Source organism: Callithrix jacchus, chromosome 9 (assembly GCF_049354715.1).
Source record: "Callithrix jacchus isolate 240 chromosome 9, calJac240_pri, whole genome shotgun sequence".
NCBI lineage: Eukaryota > Metazoa > Chordata > Mammalia > Primates > Cebidae > Callithrix > Callithrix jacchus.
This window is the reverse complement of record NC_133510.1, coordinates 68,808,942-68,835,722: the sequence shown is the minus strand read 5'-3', so window position 1 is coordinate 68,835,722 and position 26,781 is coordinate 68,808,942. Positions and strand designations below refer to the sequence as shown.

The window sequence follows — 26,781 nt, the reverse complement described above, 5'->3', positions numbered from 1 at the left end:
ATCCTAGTGTTTACAGCAAGGGGAAGCCTTGGCCAGTGCTGATAGATCACAAAATTCCAGGTCATGTAGCATTTGCTTCTCTGAGAACTGCTGCTCTGTCAGCAAAACTGGAGCCCACAGTATAAAAGCCATGATCACCATAGATGATTTTATTACAAAGTGTAATTCAGCAAAATGCCCTTGTTATATTCTACAAAGTGGGCCAGAAAAACAGGGAGGGGAGTTGCTGTTGATGCAGTTTGTGGGCAAAATAGGTCACTTTGCATTTCTGTGTATAGCTGGGCAAGAGAACTTAGTTTCTGTGAGAGCTTGTATCAGCATCAGGGTTCCTCAGGTTCAGTGTATGGTCTAGGTGTAGTAAGTCTCACCATTCACTAGAGACTGAAACAGTCTCTTTCAAGCATGGTTATCTGATTCTTCTCATATCCTGAGCACTACAAAATCCATGTTTTTATTTAATTGTGGTCGTCATGAAATCATGGGATTGTGGGCTCCATACTGAGATTATTATAAATATGAAATATTTTGAGAATCACTATTATAAACAACACAGTGTATTGTGAACAGGTCCATCATTCTGAGAGAATTAAGTGACACATTTCCGGAAGGAAACATGCAAGGGAGAAACACTGACCTCATCTGTCCCACATGTGTTCTTTGAAACTGCCCTGTCCAGTGTGTACATGAGTGGCTTTTAGCAGCAGCCAGAGCCTGTGACACCATGTTGGGGCTGAGCCTCCTGGTGCTTACTTCTGTCCATTTGTTTTCCAGGTCAGCAAAGCAGCCTGTATTCTCACCAGTCAGACCCTAATGAGACTATTGAGGTCACGAGAGGCAGCAGCAGCTGTGGATGTGAAAACCTGGCCAACCATCATCGACACAGGTGAAAGGCTGGAGGGAGTGAGAACTCACAATACCTGAGATGTCCTCCATTTTCATGCCAGATGTGTTTACCCTGCCTTTATGTCTTCTGCTTACTAAGACAGTCGCAAAACCTAGCATCAATAAGCTTGTGCAGGACTAGACACTAACAGCCAGATGCAAAGAGCCAGATCACAGTCTGCTAAGAGCTCTCCAAACAAAAGTGTTTTCCTGTTACTCTTGGCATCACTGAGAGGTGGTTAGGTTTTTATGCTACGTGTGACTATGTACATGTAGGGCCAAGTAAAATATTGAGACAATCTGATCCTTTTGTTGGAGATGTGATGCTGTTGAAACAATACTGGACTGGGAGTCAGAAGGTTCGGATTCTGGCTCAAGCTTCATTACCTACTGCCTGTGTAATGTTGACTGAAATTACCCTTTCCTAAGCTACTGCCTGCCCCTGCCTAGCTCAGATATTTATTGAGAAGATAAAATGCAATATATATGAAAATACTATGCTTTGAAAGACATAAAGTGCATGAATTTTTAGATAGTATTTATATTAAAGAAGGGAGTAAGGCTGGGTGCAGTGGCTCAAGCCCATAATCCCAGCACTTTGGGAGGCTGAGGCTGGTGGATCACCTGAGGTCACGAGTTCAAGACCAGCCTGACCAACATGGAGAAACCCCATCTCTACTAAAAATACACAACTAGCCGGGTGTGGTGGCGCATACCTGTAATCCCAGCTGCTTGGGAGGCTGAAGAAGGAGAATTACTTGAACCCGGGAGGCAGAGGTTGCAGTGAGCCAAGATCGTGCCATTGCACTCCAGCCTGGGAGACGAGAAAGACTCCATCTCAAAAAAAAAAAAAAAAACTCTGTGGTATAGGAAGAGTGTGGGTTTTGGAGTCAGGCAGGTGGGATTTAAGTCCTGCTATATCTACTACTCTATGAGTATCCTTACTAACCTGTCTATAAAGTGGGAGTTGTAAAGATTAAATGATGTAATACAAATCTCCTAGTGTGTAATTATAATGGCAACATCTAACCTTCATTGAGCCCTTATGATATGTCAGTCATTTAATGTGTTATATAATTTTATCCTTATAATAACCCTGTAAGTTGCTATTTTTATCCTCATTTTGCAGATTAGAAAACTGAGGGAAGTTAAATAAGCAGCAGAACTAAATTCAAATCCAGCTAGTTTGGCTCCATTCCCAGCCTCTTAAGCATTAATATCCTCCCTACCCTTTTTTTTTTTCTACTCTGGATTCAAATGCAGGAGTGACATGTATTTGTGGTTATTGTGTACCAGATGCTGAACTGGTTTTTTTTTTTTTTTTTTTTTTTTAATATATGTTACTGAAGGATAGAAGCACAATTACATATATAATATGTTTATCACAAATGGATTGCGTTGGTGTTAATGATGCCAGTAGATCTACTATAGTTAATGGGCTCAATTGTAACAGCAAGGTTTCTCTAGGCACATGAGTGGTCACATGAGTGACGCTTCCCTGCACAAAGGGAGGTCAAAGGTGATAGTCTTTCCTTTGACCAGAAATGGGTGCCCTATGATATGGTGATTTAAAACTCAGAGTTAGAAGTGGTTCTTGAACCAGAAAGCCAGAGGAGGCATTGAAGACGTATGGCTGGGGCCAGAGGACATCCCTGGCATCCCTGGTTTGGCATACTCATAAAGCACATGGGGGGAAACAGAGGGAGTTTCATAAATGAGTGAAAGCAGCCAGGCACAGTGGCTCATGCCTGTAATCCCAGCACTTTGGGAGGCCGAGGCAGGTAGATCACTTACAGGAGTTTGAGACCAGCCTGATCAACATGGAGAATCCCATCTCTACTAAAAATACAAAATTAGCCAAAACTCCATGTCAAAAAGAAAAAGGAAAAAAAAAAAAGGATGGTAACCAAGAATTGGGAATTCTTTGCTTTAATTTTTTTTTTTTTTAATTGGAGTTTTGCTCTTGTTGCCCAGGCTGGAGTGCAACAGCACAATCTCAGCTCACTGTAACCTCTGCCTCCCGGGTTCAAGCAATTCTCCTGCCTCAGTCTCCCAAGTAGCTGTGACTACAGGCATGCACTATCACACCCAGCTAATTTTTATATTTTTGGTAGAGACAGGGTTTTTGCCATGTTGGCCAGGCTGGTCTCAAACCCCTGTCCCTAAGTGATCTACCTGCCTCAGCCTCCCAAAGTGCTAGTATTACAAGCATGAGCCACCATGCCTGGCCACCATTCTTTTTTTGAGACGGAGTTTCCCTCTGTCACCAGGCTGGAGTGCAGTGGCACAATTTCAGCTCACTGTATCCTCTGCCCCCAGGTTGAAGTGATTCTCCTGCCTCAGCCTCCTGAGTAGATGGGACTACAGGTGCATGCCACCATGCCCAGCTAAGTTTTGTATTTTTAGTAGAAACGGCATTTTACTATGTTGGCCCAGATGGTCTCCATTTCTTGACCTTGTGATCTACCCACCTCTGCCTCCCAAAGTGCTGGGATTACAGGCATGAGCCACCTTGCGTGCTCTTTTTTTGTTAAGAGACATGATCTTGATATGTTGCCCAGGCTGGCCTTAAACTCCTGAGTTCACACAGTCCTCTTGCCCTAGCCTTCCAAGTAGGTGGGACTACACACCTGAGTCACTGCACCCAGATAGATTACTATTCTTAAAATTCTGCAAGGTTAGCCAGTCACAGCAGCATATGCTTGTGATCCCAGCACTTTGGGAGGCTGAGGCAGGAGGATCACTTGAGTGGAGGCTAGGCTAGGCAATATAGTGAGACCTCACCTCTACAAAAAAAAAAGATTTTTTTAAATTAGCTGGTAATGGTGGCATGCACCTATAGTCCCAGCTACTCAGGAAGCTGAGGTGGGAGAATCATAAGAGCCTAGGAGGTGGAGGTTGCAGTGAACTGAGATCGAGCCACTATACTCCAGCCTGGGCAACAGAGCAAGACCCTATCTTAAAAAAAATATCTGCTAAGTTAACTTAGAGAAAACTCCAACTTTTAAATCCACACATGAGTAATATAATGCATACTAAACTGTAAATAAGGAACTTTAACTTCAAACCAGTATAATAGCTAATGCTTTTTGATCATTTCTTCAGTCAGTTGCTTTAAAAGTGCTTTATGCGAATTAACTTCCCAATAGTCCTATGAGGGTAGACATTATTTTAGAGATTGATTTTAGAGAAAAAGAAAACAGACACAAAGAGGTAAAATAACTCCAAGGTCACGTAGCTGATGGTTGAGCTGGCGTTTGAACAGCAGTCTGCTTCCTACTGTGTTCTGCTTCCCCTTACTAAGCTGCTAGCAGATACATTTACCTGATGTAGATTTGCTTGCCTGTATTGTCTAGTGGTGTCCTCAGCCCCAGCTTACCTCTAAGAATGACATATGTGAGCTACTTGGTTAAATATGAGAAGCCTAAGCTTTAGCAAATCCCCGAAGCTAAATTTGGCCATAGCAAAGCCACAGAAAACCAGTTGAAGAGCAGTGGTTTTCATGTTCCAGCAGGCTGGATTGACATTAGGTTTTTTTCTTTTCATTGCAGATGATTTACCCAGGAAAAGATTACCTCAGCTGTATAAACCACCCACTCCTGAGATGTTAGCATATCTTGATTTTAGTGTCTCCACAACTGGCATGCTTACAGGAGTAAAGGTAAGATGAATGCTGGAAAAAAAGCCACGTCTGCAAACAAAGGGAGATGACCACTGCCCCAGAAACTTTAGATGCAGAGGCCAAGTGGTTGTACCAGAGACCAGTAGGCAGAGGGAGAATCAAGAGTCACTGCTCTATTTAAATAAAAGCATTGGCTCCTCCTGGATGAGTTGTTTGTATTATGAAGTGTCTGAACCTAGCATAGAAGCTGAAAGATAAAGAGTTTTAGTTAAAATATGTATGAAATCTGAGATTCAGATACCATAAAATTCAGTATTGGCTGGGCAGGCTCACACGTTGGGAGGCCAAGACGGGTGGATCACCTAAGGTCAGGAGTTCAAGACCAGCCTGAACAACATGGAAAAACCCTGTCTCTATTAACAATACCAAATTAGGCAGGGCACGGTGGCTCATGCCTATAATCCCAGCACTTTGGGAGGCCGAGGTGGGCAGATCATGAGGTCAGGAGTTCAAGACCAGCCAGACCAACATGGTAAAACCCCATCTCTACTAAAAATACAAAAATTAGCCAGGTGTGGTGGCGTGTGCCTGTAATCCCAGCTACTTGGGAGGCTGAGGCAGGAGAATCGCTTGAACCTGGAAGGTGGAGGTTGTGGTGAGCCAAGATCGCACCATTACACTCCAACTTGGGTAACAAGCGAAACTCCGTCTCAAAAAAAAAAAAATTTAGCTGGGCATGGTGGCGCATGCCTATAATCACAGTTACTCGGTAGGCTGAGGTTGTAGTGAGCTGAGATCGTGCCATTGTACTCCAGCCTAGGCAACAAGAGCGAAACTCCATCTAAAAAAAAAAAAATTCGTATTAACTAATGAACAGAAATATGTTATCTTAATGGAGACTTAGATTAGGCTTTGAAGCACTAAAAATTATACATCATTTTGAGTTTAGGGAATTGAAACTTCTAAAAGCTGTCGTGAGAGCTGTTTCTCTGCCTGTGGGATGATGGTTCCAGCCTGTTCCATTTTCCATACTTTCCAGATGTCCCACTCCGCAGTGAATGCTCTGTGTCGAGCTATCAAGCTTCAGTGCGAATTGTACTCTTCTCGGCAGATCGCCATCTGCCTTGACCCTTACTGTGGACTTGGCTTCGCGCTCTGGTGTCTCTGCAGGTAGGGATGGAAAAGCCAAGGAGACAGAATGTGTGTGCGGGGGGTACACTTTCTGGCCATGACCATCTCATCCTTCCCTTTGCTCCCTTAATTTGGTAAAGTTTCAGTAAAATGCTAATGTTTCCAGAATTTATGTATCCACTGTGTCTTTTTTTTTTTCCACTGTGTCTTATAAGTTTGTTTAGTTTTGTCTGTATTCCCTTTGTTATTTCTGTTGATTTTATTCCTCATACAAAATGGCAGTGATCCTGTTACTTGCTCTTTGCTCTACCATGTAATCCTTGCTTTAGAAGCAGAGCCAAGTAGAAGGATGATTCTCGGGTGAAATATGTCATGCTTTGGCAGCCAGCATGTACCCACCCCCTAGGCTTGGCAGGAAGGAGCACAATGGGATGGGAGGACAGCATGTGGATGGAAAGTAGCACATTTTCCCTGGCCAGGTTACTCCCTGTGGAACACAGATCCCAGCTCCTCTCGCCATCCCCTGCAGGAAACCTCATCTCAGACCTGCATTTTCACCTCCTTGGTGTACATCATGAATGCTTCACGAATGCCTGCAGCTCAGTGTTCTCCTCCTGTGTTCCCATCTTTGTTAGGGTAGGATCATCTATTTAGGGGCCCAAACTAGGAATTTGGGTGTTATCTTCAGATTCTGTATCTTCATGTCTTGTATCTAATCAAATGTATGTCCTTTGGCTCAATTGCGCTATACCTAATCTGTGCATAAGAATCACCCGGAGATCTTTTAACAAAAATGAATGAGACTCCCCAAGACTTAACTTACATCTCCAGGGATGGAGACCAAGCAACCAGTATTTTTCAGTACAGAATTTCTGAGCTCCTAGTGATTCTGATCTGTACTCAGGTTTAGGCATAAAATCACTGCCATTTTGTATAAGCCAACAGTTTAAGCTTTGTGGCTATAGATGAGACATGATAAGAACTCTTTTTGTTGTTTAAAAAAAAAAAATCATTGTGTTGATAGTTCTTCCTGTTGATAGACTGAATATGGATATGAGGATCCGTATTTCCTTTCTTTCCTTTTTTCTTTTCTTTTTTTTTTCTGAGTCAGTATCTTGCTCTGTTGCATAGACTGGAGTGCAGTGGTGTAATCTCAAGCTCACTGCAACCTCCACCTCCCAGGCTCAGGCAATCCTCCCACCTCAACCTCCCAAGTAACTGGGACTACAGGTGCACACCACCATACCTGGCTAAATTTTTTGTAAAGACAGCGTTTCGTCATGTTGCCCAGGCTAGGCTCGAACCCCAGGGCTCAGGCGATCAACCTGCCTCAGCCGCCCAAAGTTCTGGGATTACAGGTGTGAGCCACCACACCAGCCCCATTCCTTCCTTTTTATTCTAGCCTACATTGTTGGGTTCAAGGCTTTATCACCTCTCACCTGACCTATTGCAGCCTCTCCTAACTGTCTCTCTGCCTTCAGTGGCTGGTATCACCAATCCCTACTCCATATCTCCATATTGTCAGTGTTGCCCCAACTTAAAGCTGCAATGACTGCCTACCTGGTGAAGGCTAAACTCCTTCATAAGATGGTTAAGCCCTTTCACGGTATGGCCTCAGCCTTTCTAGCCTTACTCCTCCGTGCACCCTGTGTGCTAGGATTTCAGTTGAATACTCTCTCCTTTCTCTCTCTCTCCCTCCCTCCCTCTTCCCTTCCCTTCTTCCATCCTTCTGTTCTTCATTCCTTTATCTTTCTCTCTCTCTTTTTTTTTTTTTTGGAGACAGGGTCTCAATTTATCACCCAGGCTGGAGTGCAGAGGCACAATCACAGCTCACTACAGCCTCCACTTCTCGGGCTCAAGTAATTCTCCCACCTCAGCCTCCCAAGTAGCTGGGAGTGCAGGTGTGTGCCACCACACCTGGCTAATTTTTTTTATAGAGGCAGGAGTTTGGCTATATTACCCAGGCTGGTCTTTAACTTCTGGGCTCAAGCGATTCTCCCATCATGCCCTCCCAAAGTGCTAGGATTACAGGCATGCGCGTCTGTGCCCAGCCACTTGAATACTATTAATATTTCTGATGGCTTCAAATATGCTGTACTTATTGGCCTTTTTATATGTTGTTCCTCTGGCTAGAACACCCTCACTACCGTCCCCACTTCTTCTGGCCACTGTCAAATTCATACTCATTCAAGCTCCAGTTCAAGTGTCGTTAACTTGGTGAAGCACACCACCACTCCCCTGCCCTGGCCTCTCCAGTGTGAATGAATTGCTCTTTAGTCTGTGATCTCAATGCTCTTGATTCATATCTCATATTCAGAGCATCAATAAAATGTCTATAAACAGCTGTAAAATAAACTACAGAAATAAAATTCAGTCTACAATTAAGGTTTCTGAAGAGAAAGGAAAAAATGCTACTCCTTCAGGGTTTTAAAGATTAGTTATTAGGTCTGCAGCGGGTGATTCTGGAAAAGGAATAGAAAATGAAAAAAAAAAAGATTAGTTATTAGGAATTACCTTTCCAGAATGTTTAGTATCATCTTAACCATATTAATTACCTTGAGGGCAGCTGTAAGAATGTTATGTAGATGAAAGTGACCTATCACAGTCTGCTTTATTTCATAGTTGCTCCTCTTGCAAATTGCATAGGAACAAGACTGATTCTTATACCTTTATATCTCATATGACCCTACATGGTCCTCACACTCAGTAAATGTCCGTTGAATTGGTGAGGTTCTGAACCTTCGGGTGTCAAGGATGAATTGATGATTCCAGCTCTTGCCTTTTTCACTGCAGTGTATATTCAGGCCACCAGTCTGTCTTAATTCCTCCTATGGAGTTAGAAAACAACCTTTTCCTCTGGCTTGCCACGGTCAACCAGTACAAAATAAGGGACACTTTCTGCTCCTATTCAGTGATGGAGCTCTGCACCAAAGGACTTGGCAACCAAGTGGAAGTGCTAAAGGTAAGAAGCAGCTCCAGCAGCTGGCCAGTCCCAAAAGGTTTTGAAGAAATGGGGCAGGACGTAATAGGGCCAGAGTAGGGGCTAGCAAACATGTTTTCTTGCCTTTTTCAAGCCACTCAGTTAAAGGGTGTATTGTAAACATTGGCAAGTTTATCTCTTTCACCTTCCTAATTTAGTGTACTCTTCCATATTCCACAGTTTAATGTGATTCTTACTTTGTGAACAAGGAGAAACTGGCTGGGAGGCTAACTGGAAAGACTATGTAAAGATAAAAGGGAACTGTGGCTTCCAGTATTTTTTTTTTCCTAATAGAATTTGAAACCTCAGAATATTAGGAATTTGGAGTATTCCCAAAGATAAAGGTAGCTCATTCATGTGTGTGTCAAATGATGATTTGTCTGACTGGCATATGAGAAAGTCAGAAAATACTGAATTTTCTTTGCTAGAAAAACAAGACCTTTAGCATGCAAAAGGAGAGAAGAGATGAGATCACCAGAGTTCTGGATTAATTTTTCTCTCAGTCCCATCAAATAGGGGGACATCTAAGATACAGATATGAGGAGGGAAAAAAATATATTGCTGAAGAGCCTTAGATTTTTAGAAGAAAAGGGAAAGAACTAGAGAATAAGCAAATTTACCAGCAGATAGTGATTTTAATGGGATGCCTTGGCCGTTTCTTCTTTTCTGAAAGCTGCTTTCTCTGTGTGCCTGAGGTAAGAATACAAAGTTGCTTGGCTTTTCCTGACCAAGGAGCGAGAACAGTGGCCCTACCTGTTCAGTGCTTTTATGATCCTACTGACTTCGCTCCCATTGGTGTCTTATGCAACGGTGTCTTGCAGACCAGAGGGATCAACCTCTCCTGCGTCCGGACCTGTGTGGTGGTGGCAGAGGAGCGGCCCCGTGTTGCACTCCAGCAGTCCTTCTCCAAGCTCTTCAAAGACATCGGGCTGTCCCCGCGGGCTGTCAGCACCACTTTTGGATCAAGAGTCAATGTAGCAATATGTTTACAGGTGACCCTCATGAAATCTTGTCTGCTCACAAACTGGAGAGGACTGTGGAGTGTCCCAGAGCATGGGCTTTGAAGCCAGGCTGTCTGGGCTTGGGCCCCAGCCACACTTACTTGCTTTGGGACTTTGGGCTTTTTATCTCGATTTCTTTGTGTCATTTTGCTGGTCTGTAAGGTGAAGGTAGCAGTACTGTGCTTCCCTAGGCAGCTCCGTACTCTCAGAGCAGTGCTGGCGGTGAGCACAGTGTTAGTGTTTCCTCGAGTCATCAGCATGTGGTCATGATGATGAGTCACAAAGATTTGAGTCCTATTTGGATTTTGCTTGTATCTGACCTTCTTCTGTTTTTCTTTTTGAAACAGTCTCACTTTCACCCCGGCTGCAGTGTAGTGGCACAGTCTCAGCTTACTGCATCCTCCACCTCCTGGGTTCAAGCGGTTCTCTCACCTCAGTCTACAGAGTAGCTGGGATTACAGGCACTTGCCACCACACCTGGCTATTTTTTTTCTATTTTTAGTAGAGACAGGGTTTCACCCTGTTGGCCAGGCTAGTCTCAAACTTCTGACCTCAGGTGATCCACCCACCTCAGCCTCCCAAAGTGCTAGGATTATAGACATGAGCCACCTCGCCCAGCCCTGACCTTTTGTTTTTCTGTCTCTATATTCTGTACCTTTTTTTTTTTTTTTTTCAAACAATAAGCTTGTATTCTCTTCTCTACCCAGATGGCAACTTTGTCATGTTATTCTCGATGGGTAAATAACAGAAGAGGGATTAGAACTGAGACTAACTTTGTGTATTAATTTAGCTAATAAGGCAAATATAGGGCCAGGTATGGTGGTTCATGCCTATAATCACAACACTTTGGGAGGCCAAGGCAGGAGGACTGCTTAAGTCCTGAAGTTTGAGACCAGCCTGGGCAACATAGGGAGACCTCATCTCTATCCCCATCCCCCCAAAAAAATAGCTGGGTATAGTGCATGCCTCTAGTCCCAGCTACCTGGAAGTCTGAGGCAGGGGGATTGCTTGAGCCTAGGAGGTTGAGGCTGCAGTGAGATATGATTGCACTGCTGCACTTCAGCAGCCTGAGCAACAGATTGAGACCCTGTCTCTTAAAAAAATAAGGCAAATAATAGACATGGACAACAATGGGTTAAAAAAGATAGTACACATGGGTGGATTATTTCAGGTCTTCTGTGACCTTCTTCTTTCAGAAGGGTCTTGATGGTTTAACCTTGAGCCCCATCATAGGCCTCTTGCTGTCACTGTGGCCAGTGTTGGTTTTGAAAGGCCCTGAGTTGCCAACTTGTCTCACTTCTGCTTTGAATCCAGGGATGAAAGCCCTCCTCAGCATGGAAACGTTTCAGTGCTGCCATAGTCCCTGTGATAAGAGGGAGAGCAGGGGGCCTACTTTCCAAAGGGAGGAGAGGTGAAAAGAGTGTGGATTGTTCATGTATATGGCTAAATTATTTCTTGGTTTGAAAATGTGAAATACAGTTTATCAAAATTCTAAACAATGCATTGATTTGTCTTTCTTTAGGGAACCTCAGGGCCTGATCCGACTACTGTGTATGTGGATCTGAAATCGCTAAGACATGACAGGTATATCAGATTTATTATGCTCCTTCCCTACTTATTCCTAAGCATAAAAAATTCTGAACCTCGGGCCGGGTATGGTGGCTCATGCCTGTAATCCAAGCACTTTGGAGGTGTGCAGATCACCTGAGGTCAGGAGTTTAAGACCAGCCTGACCAACATGGTGAAACCCCGTCTTTAAAAAAAAAAAAAAAAAAAGGCACACATCTCACTCATCCTTTCCCTGGTGACATTTCCCACCTCTGCTTTCTGAAAGCAAAGATGAGCAGCACTCAGGCTGAGAAGTCCATAATGGGCATGATCAACATGTTTCACAAATACACTGGACGTGACAAGATTGACAAGCCGAGCCTGCTGACGATGATGAAGGAGAACTTCCCCAACTTCCTCAGTGCCTGTGGAAAAAAGGGCACAAATTACCTGGCTAATGCCTTTGAGAAAAAGGACAAGAATGGGGATAAGAAGATTGATTTTTCTGAGTATCTGCCCCTTTTGGGAGACATAGCCATTGACTACCACAAGCAGAGCCATGGAGCGGAGCCCTGTTCTGGGGGAAGCCAGTGGTCCAGCCCCACCCGGGGCCTCCAGAGACCCCAGAAACAATAAAGTGTGTCCCACCACCAAAAAAAAAAAATTTTGAACATCAGAGCCAGCATTTTTCCTCATTCCTTTTGTTCTATCTTCTAGGAGGGGAATGGGAAGAGAGAAGGAATTTGTTTTTATCATTAATACGTAAGATTTACATTTGTAAGAAAGCTTTAATTTTCTCCGTTGCTACACCATTCTTTAATATTAAACTATAATACTTAGTTTTTACCGATATAAAAGTATTTTGTGACATTTGATATAAATTAAACTAAAATGGACAGTCTCTTTCCTCTAAGATAGGACAGATAAGATAAATGAGCAGCATAGGGTTTTTGAAACAACACTTTATCTGAGCCCCGTGGGTAAAAAAGCTTGCCTCCTCAGCCCAAAAGGGAATTTTAGCTGGGTCCTGAGCTGAGCATTGGCCCAGGGCTCTGAGGCCTCTTCAAGTCCCACTGCCTTGGATGTGTTATCTGGAGTGCCCCACTGCACTGCCCTGCCCTGCATAGGTAGAGCATTTCTCTCATGCAGCAGTTTGAAACCTAGGAAGAATTTGCCGCCCCTGTAGGACATTTGAAAATGTCTGGAAACGTTTTGGGTTGTCATAAAAGGGGCTTGCTACTGACATCTAGTGGGCAGAGGCCAGAGGTGTTGCTAACCATTCTACAATGCACAGGATAGCCTCTTTCAACAAAAAATTATCTGGCCAAAATAGTAGTGCTGAGTTTGAGAAACCCTGCTGTAGTGTGAGGAAGATAGACAAGTTAGAGGTCGTGGGAAGGCAGCACTGAGCATCAGGAATGTAGTGACTTCTCTTCTTAAAAACCCTATATACAGTAAATACCGTTCTTCTGCAGGGTTCGTCTTGTGGAACGTGGCGCCCCCCAGAGTTTGCTCCTCTCAGAGTCTGGAAAGGTAAATTGTTCTGATGACCATGGGAAGGTAGGCTGCGTGGAAAAGTGGTTCATTTTAAGGAAACCGGAAGCCGTATTAGTGTCCAGGGCAATCCTTAATTGAAATTTGATACTTTCAGCTTGGCTCATACTTCAAATTCATATAGGTACATAAATAAGAATAATAAATTTGAACTCTCTTAATTTCCATAGATTTTTAAAAAAAATCCAACTGACATGTTATTCTTATTGACTGACTAGCGAAATGCAGTGCTCATTGTATGAAAGGTGGATAGAAGAGCTGATTCTTTTGTTTTTTCCTAGACTGCTCAGGAGGACTGTCTTTTTTTTTTTTTTTTTTTTTGAGACGGAGTTTCACTTTTGTTACCGAGGCTGGAGTGCAATGGCGCAATCTTGGCTCACCGCAACCTCCACCTCCTGGGTTCAGGCAATTCTCCTGCCTCAGCCTCCTGAGTAGCTGGGATTACAGGCACGCACCACCATGCCCAACTAATTTTTTGCATTTTTAGTAGAGACAGGGTTTCACCATGTTGACCAGGATGGTCTTGATCTCTTGACTTCGTGATCCACCCGCCTCGGCCTCCCAAAGTGTTGGGATTACAGGCGTGAGCCACTGTGCCCGGCCATTTTTTTTTTTTTTAAACAGAGTCTCACTCTGCCACCCAGGCTAGAGCACAGTGGCACAATCTCAGCTCCCTGCAACCTCTGCCTCCCAGGTTCAAGTGATTCTCCTGTCTTAGCCTCCCGAGTAGCTGGAGTTACAGGCACCTGCCACCATGCCCAGCTAATTTTTGTATTTTTGGTAAAGACGTGGTTTCACACCATGTTGATTAGGCTGGTCTTGAACTCCTGACCTTAGGTGATCTGCCTGCCTCAGCCTCCCAAAGTGCTGGGATTATAGGCATGAGCCACTGTGCCCAGCCTGGTTCTGTTTTATAAACATCACAAGGAGAAAGCTAGGAGAGGCCAAGATGGGAGTGTGGCTTGAGGTCAGGGAAGATACACACGCATTTAAAGTTGAAAGGAAAATCAGAATGGGGATGAGATTAAAGATACTTGAGAGAATTCTGTGGGAGTAACATTTCTTAGATTAGAATTAGCCTCTAAATCATCAAAAGAGAGATTTAGTGAGAAACAATTTGCTAAAGATAAGACACCCACATGCATTGTCAAGACAGGTGGGAGTTTCTCTGCCCTTTGATGAGATATGATGATGCCTCAGAATCCCTTCTAGTAATTCTGAAGGGCAGAGAAAAAACTGTGAAGGAAAAAAAAACCCTATGAAACCTATCCAGTGGTGTATCACCCCATGGGACACTTACTCCATTCTCACTCGCTGCTTGCATGTGCCAGGGGGGTTTGGCTGATTGTGTCACTGCCTTGTCACATCTTCACTTGCCTCAGCAGCCAAGCACAACTCACGAGCATTAGCCTGTTCCCAGCCTCATCTCTTCCTTGAGGTTTTAGATATTTGTGTCCAGATAATTATTGAGGGCTTCTAGAGTAACCCCATACTTTAGAAACCCAAAATAAAAAGGGACTTCAAAGGGGGAAGAATATGGGTAAACAGAGAGACCATTTTTTGGCTAGAATGGCTGAGGCATTCCCTCGGCCAGCATTTGCATCTTTTCCTTCCTGAGGAAAATCCTGGAGTCGTGGATATCCTTTTGTCCTGCAAAGCTGCCATTGTCCTCTCTCACTCTTCATGTTGCTCCAACTCTGGCCTAACTGAAGTCTGGAGTGGAGTCACTCAGGCTTTCTCTGCCTGCTGCCCTTTCTGTTTTAAGGGGTTTTACTGCCATCATTCCAGTGAATGAGAAAGAGCATGAAAAGGGGAAGGTTATTTTACAAATTCTGTTAAGGTCCTGATCTGTAGTTTCTGATCCCTTTGAAGAGATGGCAGACTGTCTCCCTGTTTTATTTTTGAGGCTGAGTTTTATTAGAGCTTTGGTCTTCAATGAACTGAGGAAGATTCAATAAGAGCAAGATGGAAGGTGTCTGCCATTGTCCCCTCGGTAGCTGCTGTGATGCTGTTACAGCTGGCTTCTGCCCTGTGTGCCTGTCCCACCTCTCCAGCAGGTAACTGTGCATTTCCTGGAGGTCACTGGATTTCACTGAACCCAATCTTTGTATTTTCTCTTTGATGCTTAGATTTTACCTGGAGTGAAAGTGGTCATTGTTAATCCTGAGACCAAAGGGCCGGTTGGAGACTCTCACCTTGGGGAGGTGTGTAATAATTTTCATTTTTACTCTGAAAAGTCAGCAGTAAAAAACTCTAGGGTTCACATTTTAGAAATCAGTAAAACTGGATTTAGCTTTCCCCCGTTGTGAATAGAGTTTTTTTTTTTTTTCCTGTAAAGCATGAGACTGAAATAGAAGAGGGAGATTGAAACTGGGATCAAGGGAAGATTTACACACTCAGACTAGAAGTCATGTCACATTTGTCCACTGACATACCCTTAGCTAGAAAGGAAAGTGAGTAATCCTACATGTTCCCACCTATTAAGTTATGAAACGGAAAGGAGTCACATATTAAAAAATGTTTAAGGTCATTCAAATGTTATATTGTATTCTAAAATGTATTTATATTTGCATTAACAAAAAAAATACAGGCCCAGCCCTTTAACCAAAATAAAAAATTATATATAAATATATGGGCCAGGCGCGGTGGCTCACGCCTACACATTGGGAGGCCGAGGCGGGTGGATCACAAGGTCAGGAGTTCAAGACCACCCTGGCCAAGATGTTGAAACCCCGTCTCTACTAAAAACACAAAACTTAGCTGGGCACAGTGGCACATGCCTGTAATCCTAGCTATTCAGGAGGTTGAGACAGGAGAATTGCATGAACCTGGGAGGCAGAGGTTGCAGTGAGCCGAGATCGCACCATTGCACTCCAGCCTGGGTGACAGAGTGAGACTCCGTCTCAAAAAAAAAAAAAAAAAAATACAAAAACTAGCCGGGTGTTGTGTTGCACATAGGTAATCTCAGGCACTCAAGAGGCCGAGGCAGGAGAATCGCTTGAACCTGGGAGGTGGTTGCAGTGAGCCAGGATGGTGCCACAGCACTCAAGCCTGGGAGACAGAGCTCTGTCTCAAAAAAAAAAAAAAAAAAAAAAAATATATATATATATATATATAATATATAAGGATATAAAAATTAACTATGTAAAATAGTTAATTTTTCTTCCCCTAAATCTTTGTTTTGGTTTAGTTTTTTGAGACAGAGTCTCACTCTGTCACCCAGACTGGGCTTACTGCAACCTCTGCCTCCTGAGTTCAAGTATACTTGTGCCTAAGCCTCCCAAGTACCTGGGACTACAGGCACATGCCACCATTCCCAGCTAACTTTTTGTATTTTTAGTAGAGACAGGATTTCACTATGTTGCCCAGGCTGGTCTCAAACTCTTAAGCTCACATGATCCACTTGCCTCAGCCTCCCAAAATGCTAGGATTACAGGCATGAGTCCCCACACCCAGCCCCCCAAAATCTTTGAAGGATGCTGATATTTCATCACATAGCTGAATGGGAGGAATACTGTAAGTACAGGAGCCAGATGACCTGGGCTCTGCCACGTATTAGCTTCTCGATATTAGACAGGTTAATCTCTTGGGGACTCAGTTTCCTCATTCATAAATAATAATAGCACTGGTCAGGTGCAGTGGCTCATGTCTGTAATCCCAGCACTTTGAGTGGCTGAAGGAGGATTTAAAGCCACTCCACTTTGAGACCAGAAGTTTGAGGCCAGCTGGGCAACACAGCAAAGACCCCATCTCTACTTTAAAAAAAATTTTTTTTTTCTGAGACAGAGCCTTGCTCTGAGCCCATCTTGGCTCCCTTTAACCTCCATCCCCCTAGTTCAAGTGATTCTCCTGCCTCAGCCTCCTGAGTAGCTAGAATCACAGGTGTGCACCACCACACCTGGCTAACTTTGTATTTTTAACAGAAATGGGGTTTCAGGCTGGTGTTGAACTCCTGGCCTTAAGTGATCCACCCACCTCAGCCTCCTGAAGTGCTCGGATTACAAGCATAAGCCACCACACCCAGCCTATTTAAAAATTTTTTTAAGTTATAATAATAGCACCTACCTCACCTCCTGAGTTAAAATCATTATAACAATTAAATGTATTAATACCTCCATCTGTAATGTACATGGAACAGTGTCTGTCACATAATGATTCCCAGTAATATTGTTAATTATTGCTCTGTTTATATTAGAAACTCAAACATCCCATGGCGTTTCCCTCTGGGCTTCCATAGCTATCCTGGAAGCACAGAAATGATCCCTGATGTGTTCATGGGACTCTGGAGGAGGGTGAGAAACGAGCCAGGGAGGCAGGGTAGCCTGTGGGTGGGAGCACGGCCACCAGAGCCACACAGGCATGGATATGAGTCTCCTCATTTCTGCATCTTAGGTGAAGTAGTTAACTCCTTGTTTTTTCATCTGTAAAATGGGAACGGGAACAATGTTGTGTGACCTGTGTTGTCATATGTATAGGGTTGGATGGAGATGAGGTACATAGTGAGCACCTGGTAAATGTTAGCTGCTTTTATTAATGCAGTTGTGTTGTTTTTCATATAAAAATGAGATTTAAAAAATCAAAATAACCTGATCCAAGAGAATTAATACAGTTGTGTGTTCCCAGTGAGTTGTGACCAAAGCCCTTTTCTTGTAGATTTGGGTGAACAGTCCCCATACAGCCAGCGGCTACTACACCATCTATGATAGTGAGACTCTTCAAGCTGATCATTTCAACACTCGCCTCAGCTTTGGAGATGCTGCTCAGACCCTCTGGGCTCGGACAGGATACCTTGGTTTTGTCCGCCGGACTGAGCTCACAGCGGCCACTGGAGGTACTTCTGCAGCAGCTCCTCCCTGTTGGGCCTGCTTTGTGTTTCTGTAGCACTAGCTGACCTCCCTCAGCTTTTCTCGGATTGTGGAGTGTGTGTATTTACTTCTTTCTGTGACTCTTGAACCCATAAGTGACTCTCTATTCATTTGGAGTCATGCTTTGCCCTGTGAAGAGTGTCTGGGAAGTGAGCACTTGGGGCTAGTTCAGGAGCATCCTGAGCTGTGAGTCAAAGAGATGTGCCTGATGGCGAGTGAGCGTCCCTGGCCAAACACAAACTTTCAGTCCCTGCAGGGCTGATTCCACACCCCGAACAAGGATTACATCTTTTAGCTCTTCTACCCTGCATACCACTCGGGGAGCAGGAGGAACAGCCCTATTCCCTGAGACGGGCATCAGTTCTGAGGAGCCATCTTACTGAGGCATGGCAGCCCCCTGGTGTCTCGCATTGGACACAGCCTGCTTTCTGGTCAGGCCTCTGATATGAGGATTCTCTCCTGTCATCCTCTGCCCAGTTGATTGTCACAGCTTCACTGCTATCGTCACCCTTTCTTCCTGAACTGGCAGTGATAGCCATTTAAAAATGCACAATACTGACTGTATCCTGTGCTTGAAGAAGTGATAGATATATAACTCACTGGATTTTAAAGGCCTAAATTCTCCATAGTTTCATACTGACCAGTGTCCATAGTTCCCCAGATTTCATAGAGAGGCAGGGGCAACCCATTGGAGCAGAGGGTGGCATCCCTGCCTGGTACCCCGATATTGCAGCCCACCTCTGCCATTTGCTGGGGTGACCTTAAGCAATCACTTAGCCTCTGTTTCCTACCTAGAAAATGGGGATGATTGTTTCTTGCCTCATGGAAATGATGTGAGATTAAAGGACGTGATGCATTTAGATGCCTAGAATGGTGGCTGGCACACAGGAAGTGCCCATTAGTCATTCATAGCTATGTTTCTGTTGTTTTTGTCATCAGTCTTCATGAGCTCACCAGGTGATGGGAGCCTCTGCTGGACCTCCTGATCTTTTTCACTCCAACAGCTTCAGTCACTTTGTTTTGCTCAATTTTTCAGAAGTCTGCGTTTTTCCAGAAATTACTGTGAATCATCTTCCTTCTGTGTCCTAGCTAGATGACAAGCCTGTTAGAAACCAGGACTACTCTCCCCCGTTCTACAGCCCTTCTCCTAATATCTGTATTCCATGAAGCTACCTAGAAGAATGACACTTGCTCATCTCCTCTCCCTCTCAACTTCCTCTCTTTCCTCTTCCCCTCCCCTCTGGCTGAGCCTGTTTGTCCTCAAGGGCTCAGCTCTGCCCTCAGCTTTTCCAGGAGCCTTCTCTGAACCTTTTAGGAGCTGGACTCAGTGGATGTCCTCTGCCCCTCTGAACCTCATACACATTCCTGTTGGTGGGCTTGCTACATTAGAATGGAATGTCTCTTGGTTCATCTTTTCCCCTGCCTCAACTGTAAGGATCTTCAGAGTAGGAATTCGGTTTTATCAGCTTTGTCTCCCCAGCATGTAACACAGTTCCTAACATGTAATAATAATAATAGCAGCTAGCTGGGTGCGGTGGCTCATGCCTGTAATCCCAGCAGTTTGGGAGGCCAAGGCAGGCAGATGACCTGAGGTCAGGAGTTCGAGACCAGCTTGGCCAACATGGTAAAACCCCCTCTCTACTAAAAATATATAAGTTAGCTGGGCGTGGTGGCAGGCACCTGTAAATCCCATCTACTCAGGAGACTGAGGCAGGAGAATCACTTGAACGTGGGAGGCGGAGGTTGCAGTGAGCCAAGATTGCACCATTGCATTCCAGCATGGGTGACAAGAGTGAGACTTTGTCTCAAAAATAAATAAATAAATAAACAAACAAAAACAACAACAAAATAAATAAAATAAATAAATAAGTAAAAATAATAATAGCTAATTTCTGGTATCATTTATAGTGTACCATGTACCATATTAACTACCATGAATGGATTAACCTAATGAATCCTCACAGTAGGCAATGATTATTATCCCACAGAGGGGCAGCAAAATTCACAGCCTTAAGGAATTTGTTCAGAGTTACAGTGGTAAGGGCAGAGCCAGGTGACAGGCAGTCTGACCCCTATGCTCTGGACACCAGTGTTACGTTGCACTCAGTATATGTGTGAGCCACATTTTTCTGTTTCTTTCTGTCAGAGCGTCATGATGCACTGTATGTGGTGGGAGCACTGGATGAAACGCTGGAGCTGAGAGGATTACGATACCACCCGATCGATATAGAGACCTCAGTGTCCCGGATCCACAGAAGCATTGCTGAATGGTAACTTCCCCAGCACACACTGTGCTTCCCACTTCAGCTTTAGTCATAATCTCAACTGAGCTATTTATTTGGTCATTGGTATCACATACCCACCTTGAGACGTAGAGCTCCATGGGAGGAGTAAGGAAGTAGACTGATTCTTGTCTTGGGTACACAATCTGCTGTGGCCAACAAGGCCTATCCACAAGAGCCAAATGAGGCCATGAGGCCCTTGGGGAATACTCTGGCACCTTCTGTGGAACACTGGAACTGAGTCCTTTTTTAGTGATAGACTGTCATAATGGGAAGGGACTAAGAGATCATTGACTTCTTAGGAGTCAGTGTAATATGGTGGAAAGAACCAGCTTAAAGGCTGTGCTTTCCCACACTGCTTTCCTCATCTGTAAAACACTCTGCTACTTCCTAATTATCAGAAGCATCAAATGAGAATGTGCTTTGTAAACAATTAAGTGGTAAGCAGGTGAAAAGGGTAATTGATATTATCTCATCCAGCTTCCTGCTCTTGGCAGGAATTCCTCCTCCATTTTTCCTGATAAAAAGGATCATCCAATATCTGTAAAACTGTGGTTTGGCCACAGTGGCTCACATCTGTAATCCAAGAACTTTGGGAGGTCACGGTGGGCAGATTGCTTAAGCCCAGGAATTCAAGACCAGCCTGGGCAACATGGCAAAACCCCATCTCTACCAAAAATACAAAAATTTGCCAGGTGTGGTAGCATGCTTGTAGTTCCAGCTGCTCAAGAAACTGAGGTGGGAGGGTCACATGAGCCTGGAAGATTGAGGCTACCATGAGCCGAGATTGTGCCACTGCACTCCAGCCCTGGTGACAGACTGAGACTGTCTCAGAAAAACAACTTAAAAAAAAAAAAAACACCTCTGTCATGTTTACCTACTGGCTTTCATTCTGGGTTCTTTACCAATGCAGAATCTGTTTGGTTTGTTTTCTACATATTTTAATGAACGTGTCCTGCCTCACCACTTTTCCCTGTGCTAAACCGCCACAGTTTTTCGATGGTTGCTCATGCTTTCCAGATACTTCTTTGTCTAACAAAGCTTTTGTCGTCGTCGGAGTCTCTCCCCAGACCTGAACAAGACTCTGACCAAGACAAGAACATCTTTAGACATCTGGAAAGCATCCGGAGAGGCTGGGTGCCATCGTCCCTTTCTCATTTTAGACATTTGACTCTTAATGGAACCAGATAATATCTACATCTTTCTTTAATGATTGGAATCTGTTTTTAATGCAGTTTAGCCCTGCATATCAAGTCAGGCCCTATCTTCTAACCCAGTAACCTCACTCAGTGGAAAGTGGCTTCTGTCCCCTTTACACAATAGGAGACATTTGCATAGGACATTAATAACTCATGTGAGTCAGACTCTCTTCCTGTTGGGTTTAAAAACACTGTCTTATTGACACCTTTTGAGAAAAGGGAAAAAGTAAAAAAAATTTTAAAATACTGTCTTAGGCTGGGCTGAAGGTAGTGAGTTAATTCAATTAATTGTTCACAGTCAGTTACAAATCAGTCTAACTCTTCGTTCTACTCTTTCCTCCTTTCTCACTACTGCATTTGCCTAGTCTAAAAAAAAAACCCAAAAATACAAGAATATTATCTTAGTCAAAGCTTGTATGGGGCAGATAACAGACTCCCTTCAAAAAAGCTTAAGTGAAAGAATTAATGGAAAGAATACCTGGCTATCTGAGAAGATCCAAAAAAACTAACTCTGGGTCTCAGGAAAGGAAGAAATAAGGGAATGGGAAGGCCATCAGGAACCACTGTCCCCTTACTTTCTAGAGCCATATGGGAATTCCCTTCTTTCTTTTTCTCCTCCCTGAAGAAGGATTCTCTCTGCTTCTCTGTGCCCCTGGCTGCTCCAGAATATTCAAATTGATGTCATTGGTTCAAATGACCAGTTAACTTTTTTTTTTTTTGAGACCAAGTCTTACTCTGTCGCCCAGGCTGGAGTGCAGTGGTGCAAACTCGGTTCACTGCAACTTCCGCCTCCCAGGTTCAAATGATTCTCCTGCCTCAGCCTCCAGAGTAGCTGGGACTACAGGTGCCTGCCACCACACCTGGCTAATTTTTGTATTTTTAGTAGAGATGGCATTTCTCCATGGTGGCCAGGCTGGTCTCAAAATCCTGACCTCAACTGATCCATCCATCTCAGCCTCCCAAAGTGCTGAGATTATAGGCCTGAGCCACCGTGCCCAGCCCAATGACTTTCAATTCCACTTTCAGACTCCCAGGAGATTCTGGACGACACCTCAGCGGTGTTCACAGGGGCAAGGTGTCTCTTATATATATATTTTGTATATAATTTTTCCCTCGGTCTTGTCAGGTAAAGTTAAAAGGTGTCATATATTGTAGACATGACTGCTGACCTTCTGGTTGGGATTGAGGGGAGAAGGCAGGGAAATGGGTATAAGTCTGGGACAGATGGTACAAAAGATCACTGAAAAATGTAGCGACAAGTTAACGAACTGTCATTGAAATTGCAGTGCCGTGTTCACATGGACCAACTTGCTTGTGGTGGTTGTGGAACTGTGCGGTTCTGAACAGGAAGCCCTAGATCTGGTCCCATTAGTGACCAATGTGGTCCTGGAAGAGCATTACCTCATCGTTGGCGTCGTGGTTGTGGTGGACCCAGGCGTCATCCCGATCAACTCCAGAGGAGAGAAGCAGAGGATGCACCTCCGTGATAGCTTCCTAGCTGACCAGTTAGACCCCATCTATGTAGCTTATAACATGTAACTAGCCTTGCAGGGACTGCAGGGGGCCATTCTGAAGAATTGCAAAGACAGAAGACCTGTGGCTAGGAGCAGGCTTTCAAACGATGTGAAATAAGCTGAGATGGCTACATGATATTCTTCATCTCATCCTGTGGGATTCTGCAATCATAAAACACACAGGAAAGGGGAATTCTGTGATGGCAAATGAAAAAAATGTTAACAGTTTGGTAGACATGTGCTTTGACATAGCGTGAGCAGCACGTTTCTAAAGCAATTACATGCATGTTGCATTTTTTTCATCTGTTGTACATACTTGTATTTTTATCTAATACCGTTTTAGAATTTTGTAAGGGAATTAATGAATTCACATGAAAGGGGTAGTCTGAGTGACACAGTTCCCCACTCTGTACTGTATTTTGCCATTTTGCTGTAGCTAGGTGTTCTGTGGGGTTTGTTAACATGGAACTACTCAGCTTTCTTTCAGTCACCCATAAGCAAATTAGATAACCCATTGAATATAAGAATTACTTTATATATATAATTCTTGACTGTAAAACATTTTGACCAGTGTTTTAAAACATGTAAATAAGAATACACATAATTCAGCTAGAAATTTGAAGAACTGGCTTGTATAGTTACAACAACCACATTAGAAACATTTCAACTTTGAGAGAATTTCAATATTCTCTTAATGTTGTGTAATTGATTAGGTAACAAAAAAGGGCAGATTGTTTGCAGGTTTTGCTGCACATTGTTCTATGTCTCTGTTGGTTGGTGTATTTTATAAACTAAAGCTGCCTATGTTTGTTTTTAAAGCTTGCATTCCCGGAATCAGCTTAAGCTTCTATGAATTCAGCCTGTTTCTAAAAGCTGAAAATCTCAATTTAAAAATCAAAATGCTAACACAAAGCTAAGATTCATCAGAGCCCACCCTATTCTAAGGAACCACAATAACTTATTCTGGCCCCAGTGTTAAAATAATCTTTCAAAATTAGAGTGACTATGTAAGAATTTAGGATTTCCTCTTTTCCAGGCCCATCGTAAACTGTGTACAGTTTACATAAACTGTGTACGTATACAGTTTATCCATATAACTTCTCTTTTCTGAAAACTGAAGAGTGTCCTCTGTTCTTCCTGTTCTTGAGGGCAGGGGGTTTAAAACAAGAATGATAGGCCAGGAAGGCAGTGGGGATCCACTGTCACATGGAACTGTAAGGCCATGTAACTACACAAAACCAACCAATCTGGGTTGCCAAAGCAGCCAGGCTTATGCTGAAATCGGGGAAGTCTGACGTATGCAGGAAACTCTTTTGAAATAACTGTGGTGCCCAGGCCAAGCAGACTGAGACAGGACTGAGTTTGGCCTCTGGCTCGGTTTCCTTTCTTTGGTCTGATACTTCATATATTTGAATATAGTTGAATCTTATTATTTTTTTCTTAACAGAAATATTTTTTAAAATTAAGAAGTACTCAAAAGTGAAAAGAGTTAACTTGTTAAAGCAGAATGGTTCTCTTTGACCCACTCTGGTCTATTGTGTAAATATTTATTTAGACTATTTTAATACTGCATATTATTTACCCCACTGTAACATCATGTAAACTAAATATGTTTTTAAACAATTTTTAAGACTTGTAATTACCCTGAAAATAAGGTTTATAATGCAAAGACCAGCTCCTTTGTGGTGGCAGTGCTCTGGGCTGCCTTTACACGGTCTTGTGACTAAAAGCCACTTTGTAACTCCCTTCACATAATCCTCTTTTCTTCCCCACCCCTCCTCCACAGAGGGCAGAGCTCAGGACATTTGCCAGTTCCAGATCTCTTTTTCAGCATTTTGATGGAATTAATTTACACGTGATGAGGGAAGTCCTAGGATGGACAGAAAAAAAGCACTTACATTGGGGCACACAGGAAATCCCAGTGTCTATTGATGGTTTGGTTTGCAGAAAACACAGCCTGATATTTGGAAAGTAATTTTCTGAAAACTATTTTTAATGATTCACTAAACAAAGCAGGGGATCCTGAAGCTGATGTAAATAAGTCCAGCTCTGTAATCCCCAGGTTCTAAAAGTTATGGTTAGATGCTATTCTGTGGGTTGCTTTGATAATTCTTACTAACACAGATTAGGGTATAAGCATCTAGAGATGCACTGTCCACTATAAATACTATAATGAGAGACATAGCTGTACTTTAAATTTTTCTAGTAACCACATTTTTAAAAAGTAAAAAGAAACCCATGGTATTAATTTTAATATCTTTGATTTAACCCAATAGCTCAACATTGTCATTTCAACATGGGATCAATATAAAAATTATTAATGAGGTACTTTTTTTCATATTAGGCCTTTGAAATTCAGCGTGTATTAAACACATCTCAGTTCAAACCATTGCCATTCTTCAAGTCTTTAGTCAAATGTGACTAGTGGCTACCATAATGGACAGTGCAGATCTGTACTCATTCCTTCAAATACGTTACTCTGTTAATCTCAAAGTTTGGCCAACTCCCAGTTACTTAGAGGCTCATTATCTAGTTTCGTAGTTCTTCAGGCCTCGATTTATTTTTTGCTTTCTGCTTTATTGATCTTTTGCATGTCCCCCAAAGCCAGAATCTGCTCATGGAGGAAGGAAGGCTAAGAACTGTCCTTGAGGAGCTTCATCAGTAACTCTGGTAAAGCATCCTGTGGAGAGAGAGGAGAGCCCAGTCATCTGCTTAGATGGTGTTTGTGGGATCATCTGCAGATTTACAGTCTGCTCTTACAGAGACTCGCGTAAGAAAACGTTCTCTTGATGACACTGTGCTCTTGCTCTATCCACATTAAGTAACACTTCTGTGGTAGGCCTGAAATGCCATTAACTAATAGAAACAGCCTTTCCAATCCTCTGGAACATATTCTGTCTGGGTTTTTGTGTCTGTGGGAAAAAAACTAAGTAACAAGTCCCTGTCTCGGTTAAGAGAAATCTATTGACCTGAAGGTTTCTGAACCTCTTTCTGGTTCTCGGCAGAAGTAACTGAAGTAGATCAGAAAGGGGCTGCCTCAGGAAAATTCCTAGACCCTGGGAATTCTTAGAGCTGTACAAATGCCATCTTCTGCATCAGTAAGACCCTGGCAAGGAACAGCATGCTAATTGGCATCAGTGAATCCGCAGTCTTTACTCCCTGCCTCATAAAGGGCTAGGTCTCCCCAGTACCTTTTTTTTTTTTTGTTGCCTCAGGCTGTTTAGGGACCATTGCCTGTCTTGATCATATGAGTGTGTCTCCTTTAGTCCCTGGGCAATGCTTGCATAATGCTTTTGTTGACTCAACAAGGGCCCGAGGCCTTAGGTTTTCTGTTAAGGTCTCTGCCCCAGGCATGGTGCTCTATATCTTGGCCAAATAAATTATTTTCCTTGAATATCCAGGAATCTTTTAGACTAAAGCAATGAGGAGTTACCACCTCATCCTCAAACTCCAACAAGATTTATGCCTTAGTGTTGTTTTTGTTGTTTGCTTTGATGTAAAAGCACGAGTATTTGGAGCAAAAAGCTGCAGTACTCCAAATACATAATAGGCCTTTTCTTTATCATTCATATGACATTTCTGGTTTAGGTGTGTGTAGATGGGCCATGTTATTTGTCCAGAGGAAGAGACTGTAAAGATATAAGAATAATTATTTAGTCCTAAATGCTGTTTTGTTTACTTTCTGTCAAGATATTTACCTGTGTCAAATTCAAACTACAGTACTGTGTAATTATGTATAAAGTTTTTTTATTTATTTGAAGTTAGACTAGATATACATTTTTAAATTTAACATCTGGCTGGACAGTGTTCTATTAACTCATTGAATGTGTTTCCTTTGTCTTGTGTTAATAAATATTGATGCCTGGTACTGTTTAATCCTTCACACATTGGGTGGAGGCTAGGGAATTCATAGATTTTAAATGTAACTTCAGATAGTAAAACCCAGTGATAGCTGGGTGGTCTAAGGAAAGTAAACACAGAGATCCCGCGTCAGTGCTATTAAAGGATACTAAGTCAGGGAATCATGGTATCGCTTTGAAAATTAAGGAGCCTGTTGTCAGGACTTTTCAAGGTAATAAATATAGTTTAGTTTTCTCCCACCCATATAGCATTTGGTAGTTATATTTTTTAATTTTTTGAGACAGAGTCTCGCTCTGTCATCCAGGCTGGAGTGCGGTGGCACAGTCTCGGCTCACTGTAACC

At 43.1% G+C, this 26,781-nt stretch overlaps 2 protein-coding genes across 17 annotated transcripts in view; both read left to right on the top strand.

Annotated features, from left to right (window-relative positions):
• Window positions 1-26,446, top strand: part of DIP2B (DIP2 acetate--CoA ligase B (putative)) — a 265,368-nt gene extending 238,922 nt beyond the window's left edge. For all 16 annotated transcript variants that reach the window (XM_078336631.1, XM_078336628.1, XM_035256791.3 and 13 more), the window contains 11 exons: window positions 772-883; window positions 4,434-4,543; window positions 5,544-5,674; window positions 8,429-8,597; window positions 9,437-9,607; window positions 11,139-11,200; window positions 12,640-12,697; window positions 14,848-14,922; window positions 17,372-17,549; window positions 19,730-19,853; window positions 22,351-26,446. In XM_078336631.1, coding sequence (XP_078192757.1) covers window positions 772-883; window positions 4,434-4,543; window positions 5,544-5,674; window positions 8,429-8,597; window positions 9,437-9,607; window positions 11,139-11,200; window positions 12,640-12,697; window positions 14,848-14,922; window positions 17,372-17,549; window positions 19,730-19,853; window positions 22,351-22,603 — 1,443 coding nt within the window. In that variant the 3' untranslated portion in view covers window positions 22,604-26,446. The remainder of the gene's footprint in view (window positions 1-771; window positions 884-4,433; window positions 4,544-5,543; window positions 5,675-8,428; window positions 8,598-9,436; window positions 9,608-11,138; window positions 11,201-12,639; window positions 12,698-14,847; window positions 14,923-17,371; window positions 17,550-19,729; window positions 19,854-22,350) is intronic.
• LOC103795227 (protein S100-A7) lies at window positions 11,306-11,828 on the top strand. The gene has a single exon (XM_035256795.3). The coding sequence runs from the start codon at window positions 11,456-11,458 to the stop codon at window positions 11,798-11,800; it is 345 nt and encodes a 114-aa protein (XP_035112686.1). The 5' UTR covers window positions 11,306-11,455; the 3' UTR covers window positions 11,801-11,828.
• Window positions 26,447-26,781: the final 335 nt, after the last annotated feature.